We start from the raw sequence: 15,254 nt of genomic DNA, 5'->3' as shown, positions 1-15,254 counted from the left end.
GGAGATCAAAATAGAGAACAATCTATAAATATTTGACTTTTTCTGAAATATTGTTAATCTTTATCGCTCAAAGTTTGCAGCTGTAGTTATACCCCTGTTAACATTTGACAAAGTATCCAATGCATTTAAAAAAAATCTTTATCTTGTGGAAAACACAGTAATCAAAATTGGAGAACAGTAACCACTGTAGCACGAAAACTAACATTTTGGATGGTTACAGCGGTCAGAAATTAGTAGGAAGTGTAGAGGCTCCTGGTATGAATGACTTCAGCACATCTGAGGCCACAGGACATCACAAGTTTCTCAGACTGCTCTGGTGTGATCTTGGTCCGCTCTTCTTCCACAGTTCGGTAACTGTAGAGGGTTTCTTAGCCATAACTTTGTCACCAAGGATTCGGGTTTAGATCAAGACTCTGTGCCAGCTATTTCATTATTTCAGTGTTCTTAGCTTCAAGGAACTGCTTTACCTGTTTTGCAGTGTGATGGGAGTATTGCCTTGCATGAAAATTGCAGGCTGATTGGGAGATGCTTGTAGGTAAGGAACCGCATGTTGCTGAAGGAGGTTCTGATAAACATTTGCATTCACCCTGCCATGTATCTGTATAAGAGGCCCAACTCCTGCTGCAGAAAACATCCCCCAAACCATGACACTTCCTCCTCCACCTTTCACTGACTTACACACTCGGGGTTCAGTCTTTCCTCAGTTTGATGCCGAATTAAATGTTTCCCATCAGACCCAAATAAATTCAGCTTGCTCTCATCACTAAAGTGAACTTTGGACCAGTTCTCCTCTCTCCACACAGCATGCTCCTCAGCAAAGGTGAGCCTAGTCTTTTGATTATTTCTGCTGATGAGAGGCTTGGTCACTGCAGAGTGTGCTTTCAGTCCTACTTTTCTTAAATGTGCCAAGACAGATCCAGACCCTGTTCAGCGCTGAACTGTTGAGCCTTTTCAGCTGCAGTGTTGAACCAGTTCCCCATTGAGAGTCTCTGCATTATCCTGTCTTCTCGTGCTTTTGTCTTACGTGGACGACCAGGCTTTTTGCGGGACTTGAATGAATTAGTGTTACTGTAAAGCTGCAATATTCAAGAAATCACAGATTTGGAACGACCAGCTTTTCATGTCTGAAAGGGTCATCCCTTGGGCCTTCATCTGGACCGCCTCCTGTTGCAGGGTTTCAGTCACCTTAGAGCTGCCTGCCATCGTGCAATCTCAGAGAAAATTAGAGGAATGCTGCCTGGTTTGTCATATAATTAAGGAAATTAGCACCAGGTGCCAGATTAACACCAATAACTTGTATGCATCTGTAAGTGTTCTCTAATTTTGATCAGAGTTCTGTTTCAAATATCTCATTTAAGTTTTTTATACTGGGCTTCAGAATAAAATTAATTTATTAAATATGCTTAAAAACTGCCCTTCTTCTCCAGTTAGGATAACTTCAAATATGACTAAGCAGTGACCTTGAAATTTAGGAAACTGTAGGTTGTTCTCTCGTTTTGATCTCTCAACTGTATTGGAAGATCTCTACTGGCCTCTAGTGGACTATATCTGTTATAGAAACAGGCAAATGGAAATAAGTAATGAAAAAAATCCCTTTCAAGTTTTAAATGCAAAGTAAATTTGACGTGGTTTTACCTACAGTAACTAAAGCATTAATAATAATAATAATAATAATAATAATTTATCAAGATTAGACAGTACAGTTCAAGTATTAATGTAAATGGAATTGGTTTGAAAAGGCTTTCAGTAAGAATAATGATGTAATTTCCTGATAATGCTGATCTGATAACGCATCACATAGTTAAAAGGAATGAGACTAGAGCCTAATTTTATAAAATGTTCTTGGGTAAGGGAACTTAACACCCTGAACCTGATCAGTGTGGTCTGGGTCTGTGAGTCCTTTTCCTGCAGTCATGCTTCAGTTACACAAGCAAGTAATATCAGTCAAACCCCAAATACTGCTCCAATCTCCAGTGCTGAACATTTGAAGATGTGATGATTGGTACATCTGAACAGAATGGATGTTGTTTAATCTGTTTACATTTACATTTAATCATTACCAGATTATTTTAATCCACAACAATTTTAAAATTAAAAATATCACCAGCAATTCACTAACATATAGTGAATATATATATATATACAGGTGCATCTCAATAAATTAGTATGTCGTGATTTGTTGAGATAGTGAATTGGTGGGTTTTTGTTAAATGTGAGCCAAAATCATCACAATTAAAAGAACCAAAGACTTAAACTACTTCAGTCTGTGTGCATTGAATTTATTTAATACACGAGTTTCACAATTTGAGTTGAATTACTGAAATAAATCAACTTTTCCACGACATTCTAATTTACTGAGATGCACCTGTATATACAGTATATATGTTCTAACATGTTCTAAAACAGCGGTCATGTCAAGAAAAAAAGACATTTAAATATCTGGGCAGCATTTTGGATCAATTTCTTTGCTCTTTGTGTATATGATTGACGACGGTATGAAAAATATAAATTGTATGTATGTATATAATATATATATATACACACAATTTAACTGATAAAATTACTTAGAAATAAGTTGTATTCTGCACTACAGGTCACTAATAGCAATAAAGCAGTGTGGTGGTACTGATCATGTGAACTCACTTGTGTAAAAGATCAACTATTTCTTGAAAAAAAAAATGCAAACATAAATATTAAAATTTATATTTAAATATCTAAAAACTAAATATAAATATATGTGAACTAACTGCTATAAAATTTCAACTACTTCTACTTAAATAAATAAATAAATATTAGCTGATACATTTGAACCCCACTGTATATAACCAGCATATCCCCCTCTACGTGGTGCACCTCGCATGAGAAGTGCAGAAGAGCTCGTGCACGTCACGACGGTCATGGAGGCCAGTGTCGGGCGCGCGCATCCCGGTTCGTTACGTCACTTGAAGCGCCCTGGCTGCTGGTAGATCTGGCAAAGAGAGGGAGAAAACGACAGAAGTACTGTAAAACAGGGCTTTCCCCGCGGTTATCAGCTCTCAAAGTGATAACGGCCCGTCTACAACAATAGATACAGGCACAGCCATCTCACCAAACCGGACTAACCTCTTGTGGAAGAAGGTAAGGAGCTTTTGAAAGTGATTTTTCTCTGCTGAAGAGTCTGAACTGCTCGGACACAGCCCATTGATAGTGTGGGATTATGTGGAGAAATATCTGTATATTGCACACTAACGGTCTATATACGTTCGTGTGCGCCCAGCCAAACTAGAAGGAAGGCAAAGCTGATATTTCACAATATGCGCACGAGAGACTGTTCAAATGAAACGCTGTTGCGCCAGTAAGCAATGGAGGAACAGGAGGAGGGAAAAGAAGAAAAAATACACACATATTCCGTGTAAGAGAGGAGTCTCGTTCCAGTGGCGAGTTTATGATTCGACATGAACAGCTATAGTGAGGCAATCTGGACACTATTGTGTGGTAAAAAACCTCTGCGAATCAGTCCAAAGCTTCAGCCCAGGCGGTGTCAAGCCCTGTGACTGCATGCATGTGCATTTCAGACTTTCATTCCTGATTTCTTTGCTTATTTCCCTCGTAGAACTGATTTAAAGCGTCCGCGAGGCGGTTACTAAATATCCGCGAATTTTGATAAAGTATCGCCCCACTCTCTGTGACGTCAGCAGGAAAATATGTATCGGTTACAAAATATCTCTTCTTTAGAACAGACACAAAGTATCTCCCCGCTGGGGAAATATTCACCCTAATTCCAAACTGAGAAGTTGTGTTTATTTCTGAGCAAAACAGTTTTGTTTAAAAGCAGAGAATGTTGTTATAGGGACCCTGCAGGCAGTTCAATCGAGTCTCGTTCCCGACTGATTCTCGTTTAGATTCATTTGATTGGCTCCTCTGAGAAGGATCCAAGAGCCCCTCCCTTAACATTTTTAACCACAATATTTAATTTAAGAAAATATATATTATGTTATTATATGTATTTATGCTGTAATATTAAAAATTGATGTCTTCATAATGTGATGTTTGTTACAATTCTGTTTTTATTAGCTCGTATTATAGATGACACATGGAATATTTGTACTCATTTATTAAATATTTAAAAAATATATTTTTTAATTGAATAAAAATTCTAAATGGAAAGAATTTTTGAGTACTCAGACCTTTTAATTGATGCTGGTTGTAAATTACAGTACAACAGTACAAAACAAAATCTGACAACTTTTTTTTTTTGTTTAAAGATTATTTGGATGTTAGAGGTGTTCATGTATTATGAATACAAGAAATATCAATAATATATATTATCTAGTGATCCAACAGGTGTCTTTCACATCAGTGCTTTAAGTTGTTGTTTCAGTACTATATTGTGTGGCTGATCCTTGTTTTAGAAAGGTTGTTTTTGTGGTTGTTTTAATGTTCCCCCAGGTCTAATCACATGACGTATCACATTTTGCTATGACCCAACACCGCCGTAGATCCCCATGAGTAAATATTTCAGGATGACTTTAATGAATGAATGTCTGTGGAGTGTCTGGCTGAAAAGATCTGATGAGCCGGAGTGAAAATCAAGCATGCTGACACACAAACAAGTCCAAACGGACACGCTTCTGACACATTTGGTAATGTAGTACAGTATGAATATTGTCAGCAGAATAGGCTAATAGTGATTTGATAACCATGCTGAGCATGTGCTTTCTTGCTTTCTCTGTTGTGTGGATCTCAGCAGGATTCTTCAGTTGCAACATTAGGTCTATCCTGTGTATCTGTGTTTGTCATGGTTTGACTGGGCAGCTTGTGTCAGGAAGCTTGAATCGAGGTCTTACTGATATATAGAAGGATTAGTGTAATGTCATGCCGACCCGGTGTGAACTCATACACAAACAAACATGCTTGACTAGCATTTTTTTTTTTTTAATTGACGAATACTGAAATCTGTATCTATAGAGCAGGGTGACTGATCACAAATTAAAAAAATTAATTTATTTTGTATTATTTATGATTTTTTTTTTTTTTTGATTTTGTATTTATCAGAATTTTTTAAGGGGTGCATATCTTCTGGCCTCCAGGGTTTGTGTCTGTATCTTCTCAGAACTGGAACTTTCCCAGGAACTGTGATAGACACTTGGTTTTAATCATACCTGCTGTCTGTTGTTTGGTGATGAGGGTGACTGAAAAGAAGATCTAACTAAGCACTGCCTAAAACCATTTGTTAATTTTTAGTAGAGAAAAATGGTTAGTGGCAAAAGCAAAGATGTTTGTTTAAATATATTGAGACATATTATCAAGATAAACTGCTGAGATTAGGGTGTATACGACTGAGCTATCTTCTCTTTTGTAAGACCTGGCCTGGTCCTCATTTTTTATTTCATCTCTGGATGGTGTACTACATGAGAAATACAGGGAGGTGACTGGTTCTTGGACACTGAGACATGCAGGAAAGTTTGTCTTGTGTCAGCGTGTACCAGCATGCTTTCATTTCTCAAAGGGGAAGGTGTTGTTCTGTTGGTGGTTTGAAGCCGATGAAAAATGTAATTTTACTTTTGGATATGTGGATGTGTTATGCAATCTGGTGTGTTAAGAGAAACACTTTTTGAAATGGTGAAGCTGTGGTGCGATGCAGGATGGGGTTTAAGGGTGCATCCAGATTTGAAGTCCTTAGTGCCTCATAATGTGATGCTTGTGATATGGTTTTAGTTAAAATGTAAATTAACATCTTTATTTTTTAAGATAAAAAAAAAAATTGTTTACATTTTATTAGACTTTTAAAAAAAAAATGTAGCTGTTGATATGAGATATTTCCTCTATTTTTAGATCATCATTTGTCAGTCTAACACTCAGTTAATCTTTATAACCACTAATAATTTGATAATGCACTTCAATGTAATCAGAATGAATATCCATTTTTCATACTGCACATTATTGTTATAATGCCTAAATTCACTTGTAGCTTTCAAAATGATTAGATTTTTTATTATTTTTTTTTAATTTTATATATCAGTTAAGCATTAACAATTAAATATCTAATATAAATTATATATTAAAAATCAGATCAGTCATTTTAAAAGCTACAAGTGAATTTAGGCATCACAGCATTATAATATGATGAAAAAAGGAAAAATGTATATTCATTTTCAGATTCAATAAAGATTAGGCCTATATGTTACAGTGTTATTTAATTAATTTCTTTATAAAGATTAACTTTAATTGAGTGTCAGATGATGGCAAATGCAATTTAAAATGTGAATGCTCATTCCCATTTCCATTTTTACTATTAAATATCTAATATAATTTCATATATTTTTAGATTGCTTTTGCCATAATCTAACACTCACTTGAAGTTAATCTTTATAAACACTAATAATTTAATAACACTTAAATATGATATCTAGTTTTTATAATTCACATTATAATGTTGTGATGCCTAAATTTACTTGAAGCTTTTAAAATTATTTATTTATTTATTTGTGTGTGTGTTTTATTTTGAACTTATTTAGACAAAATTGTATTTAATAGAATTTTAATATTTGGCTTTTTGATTATTGGCCAAAATAAAAGTAATTATGCTTATCGGCATCGGCCATAATATGGGCATCATTATAATATGAATTATCATTAGCACAGCATGCTAATGAAAGCAGTGGCATGATTTTCATGTGCAATGTCTCCTCAGTTGTGTGTCCTCTGCTGCTCCTAGTAGCACACATCTCAGCGACCGCACTTTCATGACGTCTTTCACAATGACACCTACACCTACAAATGCAACAGCAACTCAATGACTGTGCTGAGCAGGCCAGACTCAAGCTGTCCAGATAGAAAGAGCCCAGCAGGATTCTGATCCTCCTGAGTCCCTCGTGTGGTTTAGCATGTCTGGTGCGGGCAGCCCATCTTTGACCTAATTAACTCTCGCAAACAGACAGACAGACAGGGGACGAGAACCTGTCAGGCCAGAAGAAATGCACATTCAACACCGAATCTCTCGTTTCATGCTAGCAGGTCAGGACTAGAGATGAGAATTGATTCGTTGATCCAGAGTCTCAGAGGAATGATGTGTTTGATGAAGAGTTTGTAACAATATCTTTGGCTTATAGCTCTAAAGCTGTGGGTATGAGAAATAGAAATGTGTAATGTGGGAAACACTTTAGTGGTTCTAGCTAAGATTCTGTTAAATAATTATTCTGTTATTATACAATATAGAAATATACAATAAAATGACTAAAACTTTAACTGAAATTAAAATTAAAATGAAAATATAAAAAATAAAAACTAATTCAAAATATAAAAAAACTGTAATAGTATTATAATCTAGTAAATAGTATTTCAATGTTACTAAAATATCACTGATTTATCATACAATTGATAACAGAAAACCAACATGATTCTGAGCCAAATAATGCAATGTGAAAGAGTCAAGGCAGGTGGAGGAAGACGGAATCAAACTCTGGTTCAGATAACCAAACCGAACAGTGTGAAAACAGCCTGCGGCTACTTTGGCCATGCAGAGCTTCTATTTAGATCCCGTATCAGAGGAGGTTGGTGGATCTTCTACCCTTGGTGATTCTCTAAAGAACATTTTGAAATGCTTCACCTCTTCTATTTCCTTCATCCTCCAGAAAACCTTTTAGCTGATTTACAGAAGTGTTACTCCGTGAATCAGTTCCAAACTCTACCGACAGTCTTGTCAACAGATAAGAAACTATACATTTTTTTTTCTGCACTGAATTTTGAGTAAATAATGCGTAAAAACTGGCAATTTGTTTTCAATACAATAAGTAAACTAAGCAATAGTGTATGTTCACTGTAAAAAAAATTAAATGGTTAGTAAGTTATGGGCCCCTAATTTTTACATTACTTTAATTCATCAAAATAAGTTGAGCAATTTCAACTTTTTTTATAATTTGTATGAAATAAGTCAGTTTAATGTAATTTGAAATTTTACAATAAATTGAAATCTTGAAATCTTTAATGCAAGTTGAAATTACTTGCACAACCAAGTTGATTATATTTTAAATTAAGGCAGCAACTGAACTTAAGTTTCCCATTATTTCTGTTGAAATAGGTGCAATTTTTTTTTTTGCTGTGATAGGATTTACTTTGAAACCATTTTCTCTCAGAAATTGCTAGTAGTTTCTTTTTCATGGAAGTAAATTTGAAATTTTGAAGAAAAAAGACTGAAATAGTATTTTCTTGTAAAACATACTCAAATAATCATTGTTTTATTTTTTGTCTTTAAAAATAATTTTATACAGTGTGCAAACTTTGCAATGTTGCAAGGTCCGGATAAAATTTGGGAAGAATTGGACAAAAATTGTGGAACGAGTCATAGAAAAAACAGTTCATCTTTGGTGCTAATAATTTTTCTTTTCAGTAAATCTAATTTTCTTCCATTTAATTATAGTATGTAGGCCTAAATATCTGCATTATATTGACCATCAACCTCCACTGGGTCTCTAGATATCAATATCGGAAGTTCTGCAGAGATATAATATGTTTTCTTTGGCTGCTTATTGAGTTATGTCACCCGTCTCATCCTTTACCATATTAGGAATAAGATCCTCAGGTTGCATATCTGTCAGATATCTGATTTATGTTCCCACAGTTACCTGGATTTAGAAGGCAGAAGAGCAGTTTATGTGCGAATGGATGTGGATTGAATGAAATGCGCTGTGGTTGTAGTTGTTTGAATGCTGATGAATCAGAGCTGCCGTCTAGATGTTCAGTGATGTGAAGTGACAGGCCGTCAGGCATCAGGCAGAGCGTTTTAAGTGAGCTCAAAGCTGACTTCTGTTCCCTCTTATAAATATAGAGGCAGACACACACTGTCCCATTGATGCCATAACAGAGCTGAGAGGGAGGCAGAACAATTCATAGGGTTAGATGTTTGAGAAGGAGACCTTACCCAAAAGATACTGTAATGCCAAGCGGCTAGTTTAAATTTACACCGTATTGATTATTGTAGGCAGCTTTGTAGTTTGAAATGTGAGTTGCTGACTGTAATTTAGGGTGTGGGCTTGGAAGGTTTGATCATGTATTCTGACTCAGCACTCAAACCATTACTTTAAAAGATTTGACTCAGTTTAACTGTATGTCGTGAGTCATGAGCAAAATAAAACACATTCATTTTGTGGTGTGTTTATCCTCTGTATAGAAGTACAACTGGGTCATATATTGAATATTCCCAATATATTTATGATTTTGCAGGCTATATATAACATGAAGAAACATCACAAATATCACATTCACAGTGAGTTTAATGTGCTTTTTAATTGGTTATTAATTTAATTTAAAGAGACATTTTGTAATAATTGGTTTTTAAACAAAGATTATTGGTGTACATCTTGCAATATAATACTACTACCTCATTTTACTTGAAAAAATTAATTTAATGTGTTACTTGCCATTTCTTTGTAATAATTTGTGAGATTTACTAGCAATTTTTGTGTGAAAATTGTTTCAAAGTAATTATTTTTTCAATGTATAAATATATTTTGCATTTTGCATAAGAGGTATAAGCCAAAGATTGCATTTAAAGGAAAATTTATGATTCTGTGTGTGTGTGTGTTTCAGTGAAAAACCTTGTTTTTTAAAATTATTTTTAACTAGACTTTTATTTACTTTGTTTGGCCACAATGGTTAATCTGATTATACTTTTAAGCAATTTCAGAATAAAATACTTAGATAACAAGATAGCTTTTTGGGTTATGAGCTCATTTATGAGTGAGAATAGCATAATGGCATTTCTTGTGGAGTTTGAGTCAGTCTTTCTGCTGTTTTTGATGTCCTCCATTCATTCACATTAGTTTCCTCTCTGATATCTCTCTCACTTTTGGAAGCTTTTCCGGAGGCTTAAACATTCATTTTTACTATTTGGAGAAGGTTTTATTTACTTTTGTTTGTAAATACCACTCAGTCTGTTCCAGATATATTACAAATAAGTTTAATACTTTTATAGTTTCCAGTTCTGTGAGCGATTATAGTAAACATTGGTTTTGGCCTATTTTTATGTGTGAGGATTTAGGCCAAATGTAATGGAAACTTACTGTTCCATTAGGCAGCATTACTTTGTGAAAATCCCCATTGAAGAGCAGAGCAGATTGCTGTAATGGAAAGAGATATGGCTGGAAGGAGGGATTGAGAGATAAAGAAATGGAGGGAGGGTACCTTTTCTTGAAGTGTCCACTGTCCAGGTGTAATCCACCTGGCAAACCAGATGGCGAGGTCTGCCATAGTTCTTAAAGGAACAGTTCACCCCATAATAAACAGTGTCATTATTCGCTTAGTTTACATTATTTAATTTAAGATTAAGTATAATTTTTTAGGCTGTAACTTTAAAGCGAGTGTTCTTAATAATTAGGTAATAAGTAAAAAAATTATTGATAATTCATGCACTGTAGAAATGGTGTGGTGTACAAATTTTGTAGTGTGTTGTTGGTAAAATGGCAAATCTGCAGTTGTTGATTATATCTACATATTACATGTATATTTTAGGACTAGGATGATTAATGCATAAAAAAACACTGTTACGTCGGCGCCAATAGCCTCGTGGTTAGTGCGTCGACACATAGTGCAGCTGCGCTCACGGCGACCCGAGTTCGATTCCCGTCTCGAGGTCCTTTGCCGATCCTGCTCCCCTCTCTCCTCCCAGTGCTTTCCTGTCATCTCTCTACTGTAGTATCTCAATAAAAAAGGCATAAAAAAAGACTGTTACATAAGTGAGATAAGTGCAGGCATTTAAAACATGTTGTCTCAGCTTCAGGGAATGTGACGGGGTTAGACATGCCCACTGCTTTAATGATTTGGCTTCCGTTCATAAGCAGCAGAGGAAGGAGATCTGTGGTCTCGCTGCCCCCTCTGCATCTTATCAGTAGCCGGCTCCGTTCTCTACTTGAGTCTATCACAGCTTCTGCAAACTGTTCCTCCATGAGACTGGACTGTTTTAATTCTTTAATCTGTATTCTTTGTATCATGTTCTGTATGACATGTTTGTGTATGTGTTTGACAGTCCAGTTCCAGGACAAAGTTTCTCTCTGAAGGGAGTCTGCGGTCGACATATTTCACGTTGGGTTCATTTTCATGTAGATTTACTCCATTGAGACACATTGTGACTCTGATGTTAGATTCTTTCCTAATGAGAGAGTGCAAGTACATTGGCTTGGGCATGATTGCAGCCTCACTGAACATTTTCCTGGCTTTTGGGATGGACCAAAACACGGCTCCAATGTCCACTGCCAGCCTCTTCTCAATATATTTCTCTTAAGCTGCATTTGTGGCAAATATTATGGGTTTATAATCTAGAACTTAAAAACCAGATGAATTGAACAGTCTATACCACTTCCCAAAATGAGTTAAATTTAGTGATAAAATAGCATTTATAGAAGAGATCACGTATGAGTCCCATGTGACCTAGTATTGCTACAAAACAAAGATGTGTTTTACAAGAGACAATGAAGTATTTCATCAGGGATAAACACACAAGACAAAAGGCAGCTGCCGCTTGTGGCTGGACTCAAATAAACAGTTCTTCTCTCTGAACGAGCACGTAGCTGTGTTCATGTGTGATTAGAGATTTGGTTTCACAACCCCCTCAATGGCTTTGTGTTGATTAATACAGCAATAGCACAGGCATTACATTGTCTGTGTTAGTATTTTATTTCCTTCTGTAATGAAGCACATAATGTCTGCCATGGTTCAACTGCGGGTGTTACGCATATATCCAGGTGTTATACTGAAGTAATCTGCCTGTAAAGAGGTGCCACAGTCTCTGAGAAAACCTCACGAGACTCGAATCAAGCAAGCAGTTTTTTTCAGGTTACACGATCAGTGTTTAAAAAAGTTAGAAAAAAATAGCTTATTTTAAATATTTTATTAAAAAAATTATATTTTGAAATTCAAATGAATGAATGACTATTCAGCTAATCGTTCTTATGGAAGTCATAGATAATTATTTCTTTAGATGCAATGTGCTAAAGGGGATGACAACAGGTAAACCACAGCACACTGTTAGCATGCTAATTGAAGCACTGCATCTGAAAATATCTAAACTAAAAGATATATAAATATTAGAAAAAAAATCTATTTTTGAACAGTAGTATTCATGCCTTGGTTACCATCAGAGATTCAGAATGCCGACTGTTGTGTCATTCATACTCATAAAATAAGTTTGCATGATATCATCTCAGCTACTATTTATATGAAAGCTGTCAAATGTTAAAGCAAGTTGCCACTGATGAAGAAGGCAGAGGAAAAGACTGTGTGGAGAAGATGAAGAGAGACGTAGAGCTGAGAGTGCAGCATGGGTATTGGACAGAAGCCACAGAGCTAAAGTAAATACAGTGTGGCATGTGAGTTACCTACATAGAGTCCAGCGAAGGAGATTAAAGCATACATTGTGCCAGACCTGTTCATTAGCCTATTATTTCCTCTCTGAGAAGAGTGCAAGGCAGCAGACGCCGGGGAAAACTCTGCATGAGCGCTGCTATCTCAATGAAAATGTGACATGAATGGTTTTAACTCTGTCTCTATCTCTCTCTCTGTTGCAGGAATATAACATGACCAGATTAAACGGATAAAACCAGCCACTCTTCAACACCCAGATTCATATGGTGAAAATGAAACATCTGCATCTTTGAATGCTTAAAATAAGCCAAAAGTAGATCACAGACCCTTCAAGATTTACAGAAATCATCTAATTAGTCCATATCGTCTTTTTCTCTTCACTCTTGCCCTTCTCCAGTCAAAACCGCCATGTACGGTAGTGCCCGATCCGTGGGCAAAGTGGAGGGCAACCACAGTGGTGGGAGCAATCAGAGTCCCGGCCGCTCGCCCCATCTCCCTCGCTCGCCCCATCTGGGCCACCGCCGCACCAACAGCACAGGGGGCAGTGGAGCCGGCGCGGGAGGTCCAGGTGGTAAAACCCTTTCCATGGAGAACATCCAGTCTTTCAACGCTGCCTATGCCACATCCGGCCCCATGTACCTGAGTGACAACGAGGTGGTGGCGTCCGGCCCGGACCTGCCGAAGAGCACCATGACGCTGGGCCGCTCGGGAGGACGGGTGCCGTACGGCGTCCGCACGACCGTCATGGGATCCAGCCCGAATATCTCCACCGGGGCTCCCGGCTCCATTTCCACCGATGCTATCGCTTTCGGAGACCACCATATGCCTTCCACCCTTGCGTCCACTGTGCCTCATTCGCTGCGCCAGGCGCGGGACAACACCATCATGGACCTGCAGGCCCAGCTCAAGGAGGTGCTTAGGGAGAACGAGCTTCTGCGGAAGGAGGTGGATGTGAAGGAGAGCAAACTCAGCTCTTCCATGAACTCCATTAAGACCTTCTGGAGCCCTGAGCTGAAAAAAGAGCGTGCCCTGCGCAAGGACGAGGTGTCGAAGATCACTGTGTGGAAAGAGCAGTACAGAGTCGTCCAGGAGGAGAACCAGGTAAGAGGAGGATTACGTGGATTTAAGACATATTCGCAATGCATTTTATTTCTGTAATGTGACATATCTCTGCGTGAATCAGAATATTTGGCAGGAAATAATGTAAACTTAGTTTTGATGACTTTTATGCTTGCACCTTATAAACAAAAAACAATATTGGTAGGAAAAACAATATTGGTAGGGATGCATGGATATTAAAATTCTGGCTGATAAGCCATAATTATTTTCAAGCTATGGCCAGTAAATAAATTACAAATAAACCACTAAATTTAAGTGAATGTTAATTTTGAGATTGGCTAAAGATTACCTTTAACAGTGCTCTTAAATTAGGGGTTTTAAAGATTAAGTAAATGAAAAGATTTAAAAGTTTTAGACATTGGCAAATTGGAAATGAGCATGAACAATTAAATATACATTAAATTACATTCAATATACAATTAACCAACATGTCATGCATTCCTAAATGTTGCTTTTTTTCTAATCTCGTTTTTTTCTTACTTAGATGTTGGTCAGTTAAGTGTCTAAATATGGTTTCTCTTCTCTTCTGTAAACTGGAATATACTGGTCATAATACTGCAGTGTTCAGTAGCGAAAAGGCTTCATCTGCTGAAATGCTATGATACGAAACGGTGCTCCTGGCACTGAGAAAAAAAATGTATTGCAGATTGGATCTGATTACTGAAGAACATCAGTACAAGGCATTTAAGAAATAGCTCTATTTGTCTTTTAGTGTTGTTTTCGGAAATGGCTTGCCAAGAGCCATCAGACATCTCGAATGAAGCTGAATCAAAGCAGTTTGTTTGGTTCACTAGATAAGTGGATCTTTTTTGTTTTTGCATAAAATGGACAACTATTCAACAAAGTCTATATGACTTAGCTGCAGATTGCTGCTCTTTTCTTTCAATCTGACTTTTATTGTAGACTAATATAGCATTTTAAAACATCCATTTCTCTTCTGCAGGCATATTTTAACACATGCCCATCCTGACTTTTGCCGTTTTATTCTCCTTCATTCGTGCTGGATTTTTTAGCTCTGGTGTAAGCTGTAATTTAGCATTTTCCCATGTATTTTTAGGGCCTGCAGTCTACAGCATGTGGCATAGACATTAACTGTTATCGTTATACCACCACCTCTTTTCAACAGGAAGATGTTTTTATGTATTTAGTCTAGTCTATGCAAGTCTGGCATAGCCTGAGTTTTCACCATTGGCATTTGGCAAAGAACTGCCAACTTAAGGAAAGACTGTCTGTACCCCGCAGTGTCTGTAGAGTTAACTTTGAACTCAGTTGGATGTCAGAGACCTTTAACACTCAAATGGTATTGCTGCATGTGACTCTGGCCCTGCATTGCTTCTGCCTAGGCTGAACCGTGAGGCTAATGAGGGGCTCGTCGTCATTCATTCACACCGCCTGTTTGATGAAGGCTTGGGTGACGTTTTTGGGTAATCCGGTGCAAGATGGGTGGGTTTTAACCCATATGACACCCCACTCGGTCTGCTTAGTAAAGTAAGCTGGAGCATTTGACTGATGAAGTCAGGTTCTGTCATGAGAGGGTTTATCTAGATGAACTAGATCAATATTCAAAAGAACCTTGATCAGTTAAATGAACACGTCAAATTCTCAGGAGAGAGAGGCATTCAAAGGAGGGATAAAGGAGCAGGAATGAGTGGAATGAGGCTTGAATGCTCCTTTGAGACCTGTTCAATTATGAGATATGATACAGCAAACCCCTTTAGTCAGCCAACTCTCATTCATTTGCCTCCTCTGCTCGTATCTCTCTCTTCATTCATTCAGCCCACATGCTAGTTCACTGGATT

The 15,254-nt window shown here is 37.1% G+C and overlaps 1 protein-coding gene across 2 annotated transcripts in view; it reads left to right on the top strand.

Moving 5' to 3' along the window:
- The first annotated feature begins 2,954 nt into the window (after positions 1 to 2,954).
- The window catches only part of LOC107656325 (ELKS/Rab6-interacting/CAST family member 1-like), a 298,875-nt gene continuing 286,575 nt past the window's right edge, over positions 2,955 to 15,254 (top strand). Inside the window, exons 1-3 of one of the 2 annotated variants that reach the window (XM_016444117.1) lie at positions 2,955 to 3,117; positions 12,540 to 12,602; positions 12,734 to 13,437. In XM_016444117.1, the coding sequence (XP_016299603.1) occupies positions 12,745 to 13,437 (693 nt within the window). In that variant the 5' untranslated portion in view covers positions 2,955 to 3,117; positions 12,540 to 12,602; positions 12,734 to 12,744. Of the gene's footprint in view, positions 3,118 to 12,539; positions 13,438 to 15,254 lie in introns of both variants that reach the window. The other variant, XM_016444118.1, reaches the window with a different exon arrangement.

The sequence above is a fragment of the Sinocyclocheilus anshuiensis genome, unplaced genomic scaffold, assembly GCF_001515605.1.
Source record: "Sinocyclocheilus anshuiensis isolate Anshui unplaced genomic scaffold, SAMN03320099.WGS_v1.1 scaffold183, whole genome shotgun sequence".
NCBI lineage: Eukaryota > Metazoa > Chordata > Actinopteri > Cypriniformes > Cyprinidae > Sinocyclocheilus > Sinocyclocheilus anshuiensis.
This window is presented reverse-complemented; position numbering and strand designations above follow the sequence as displayed.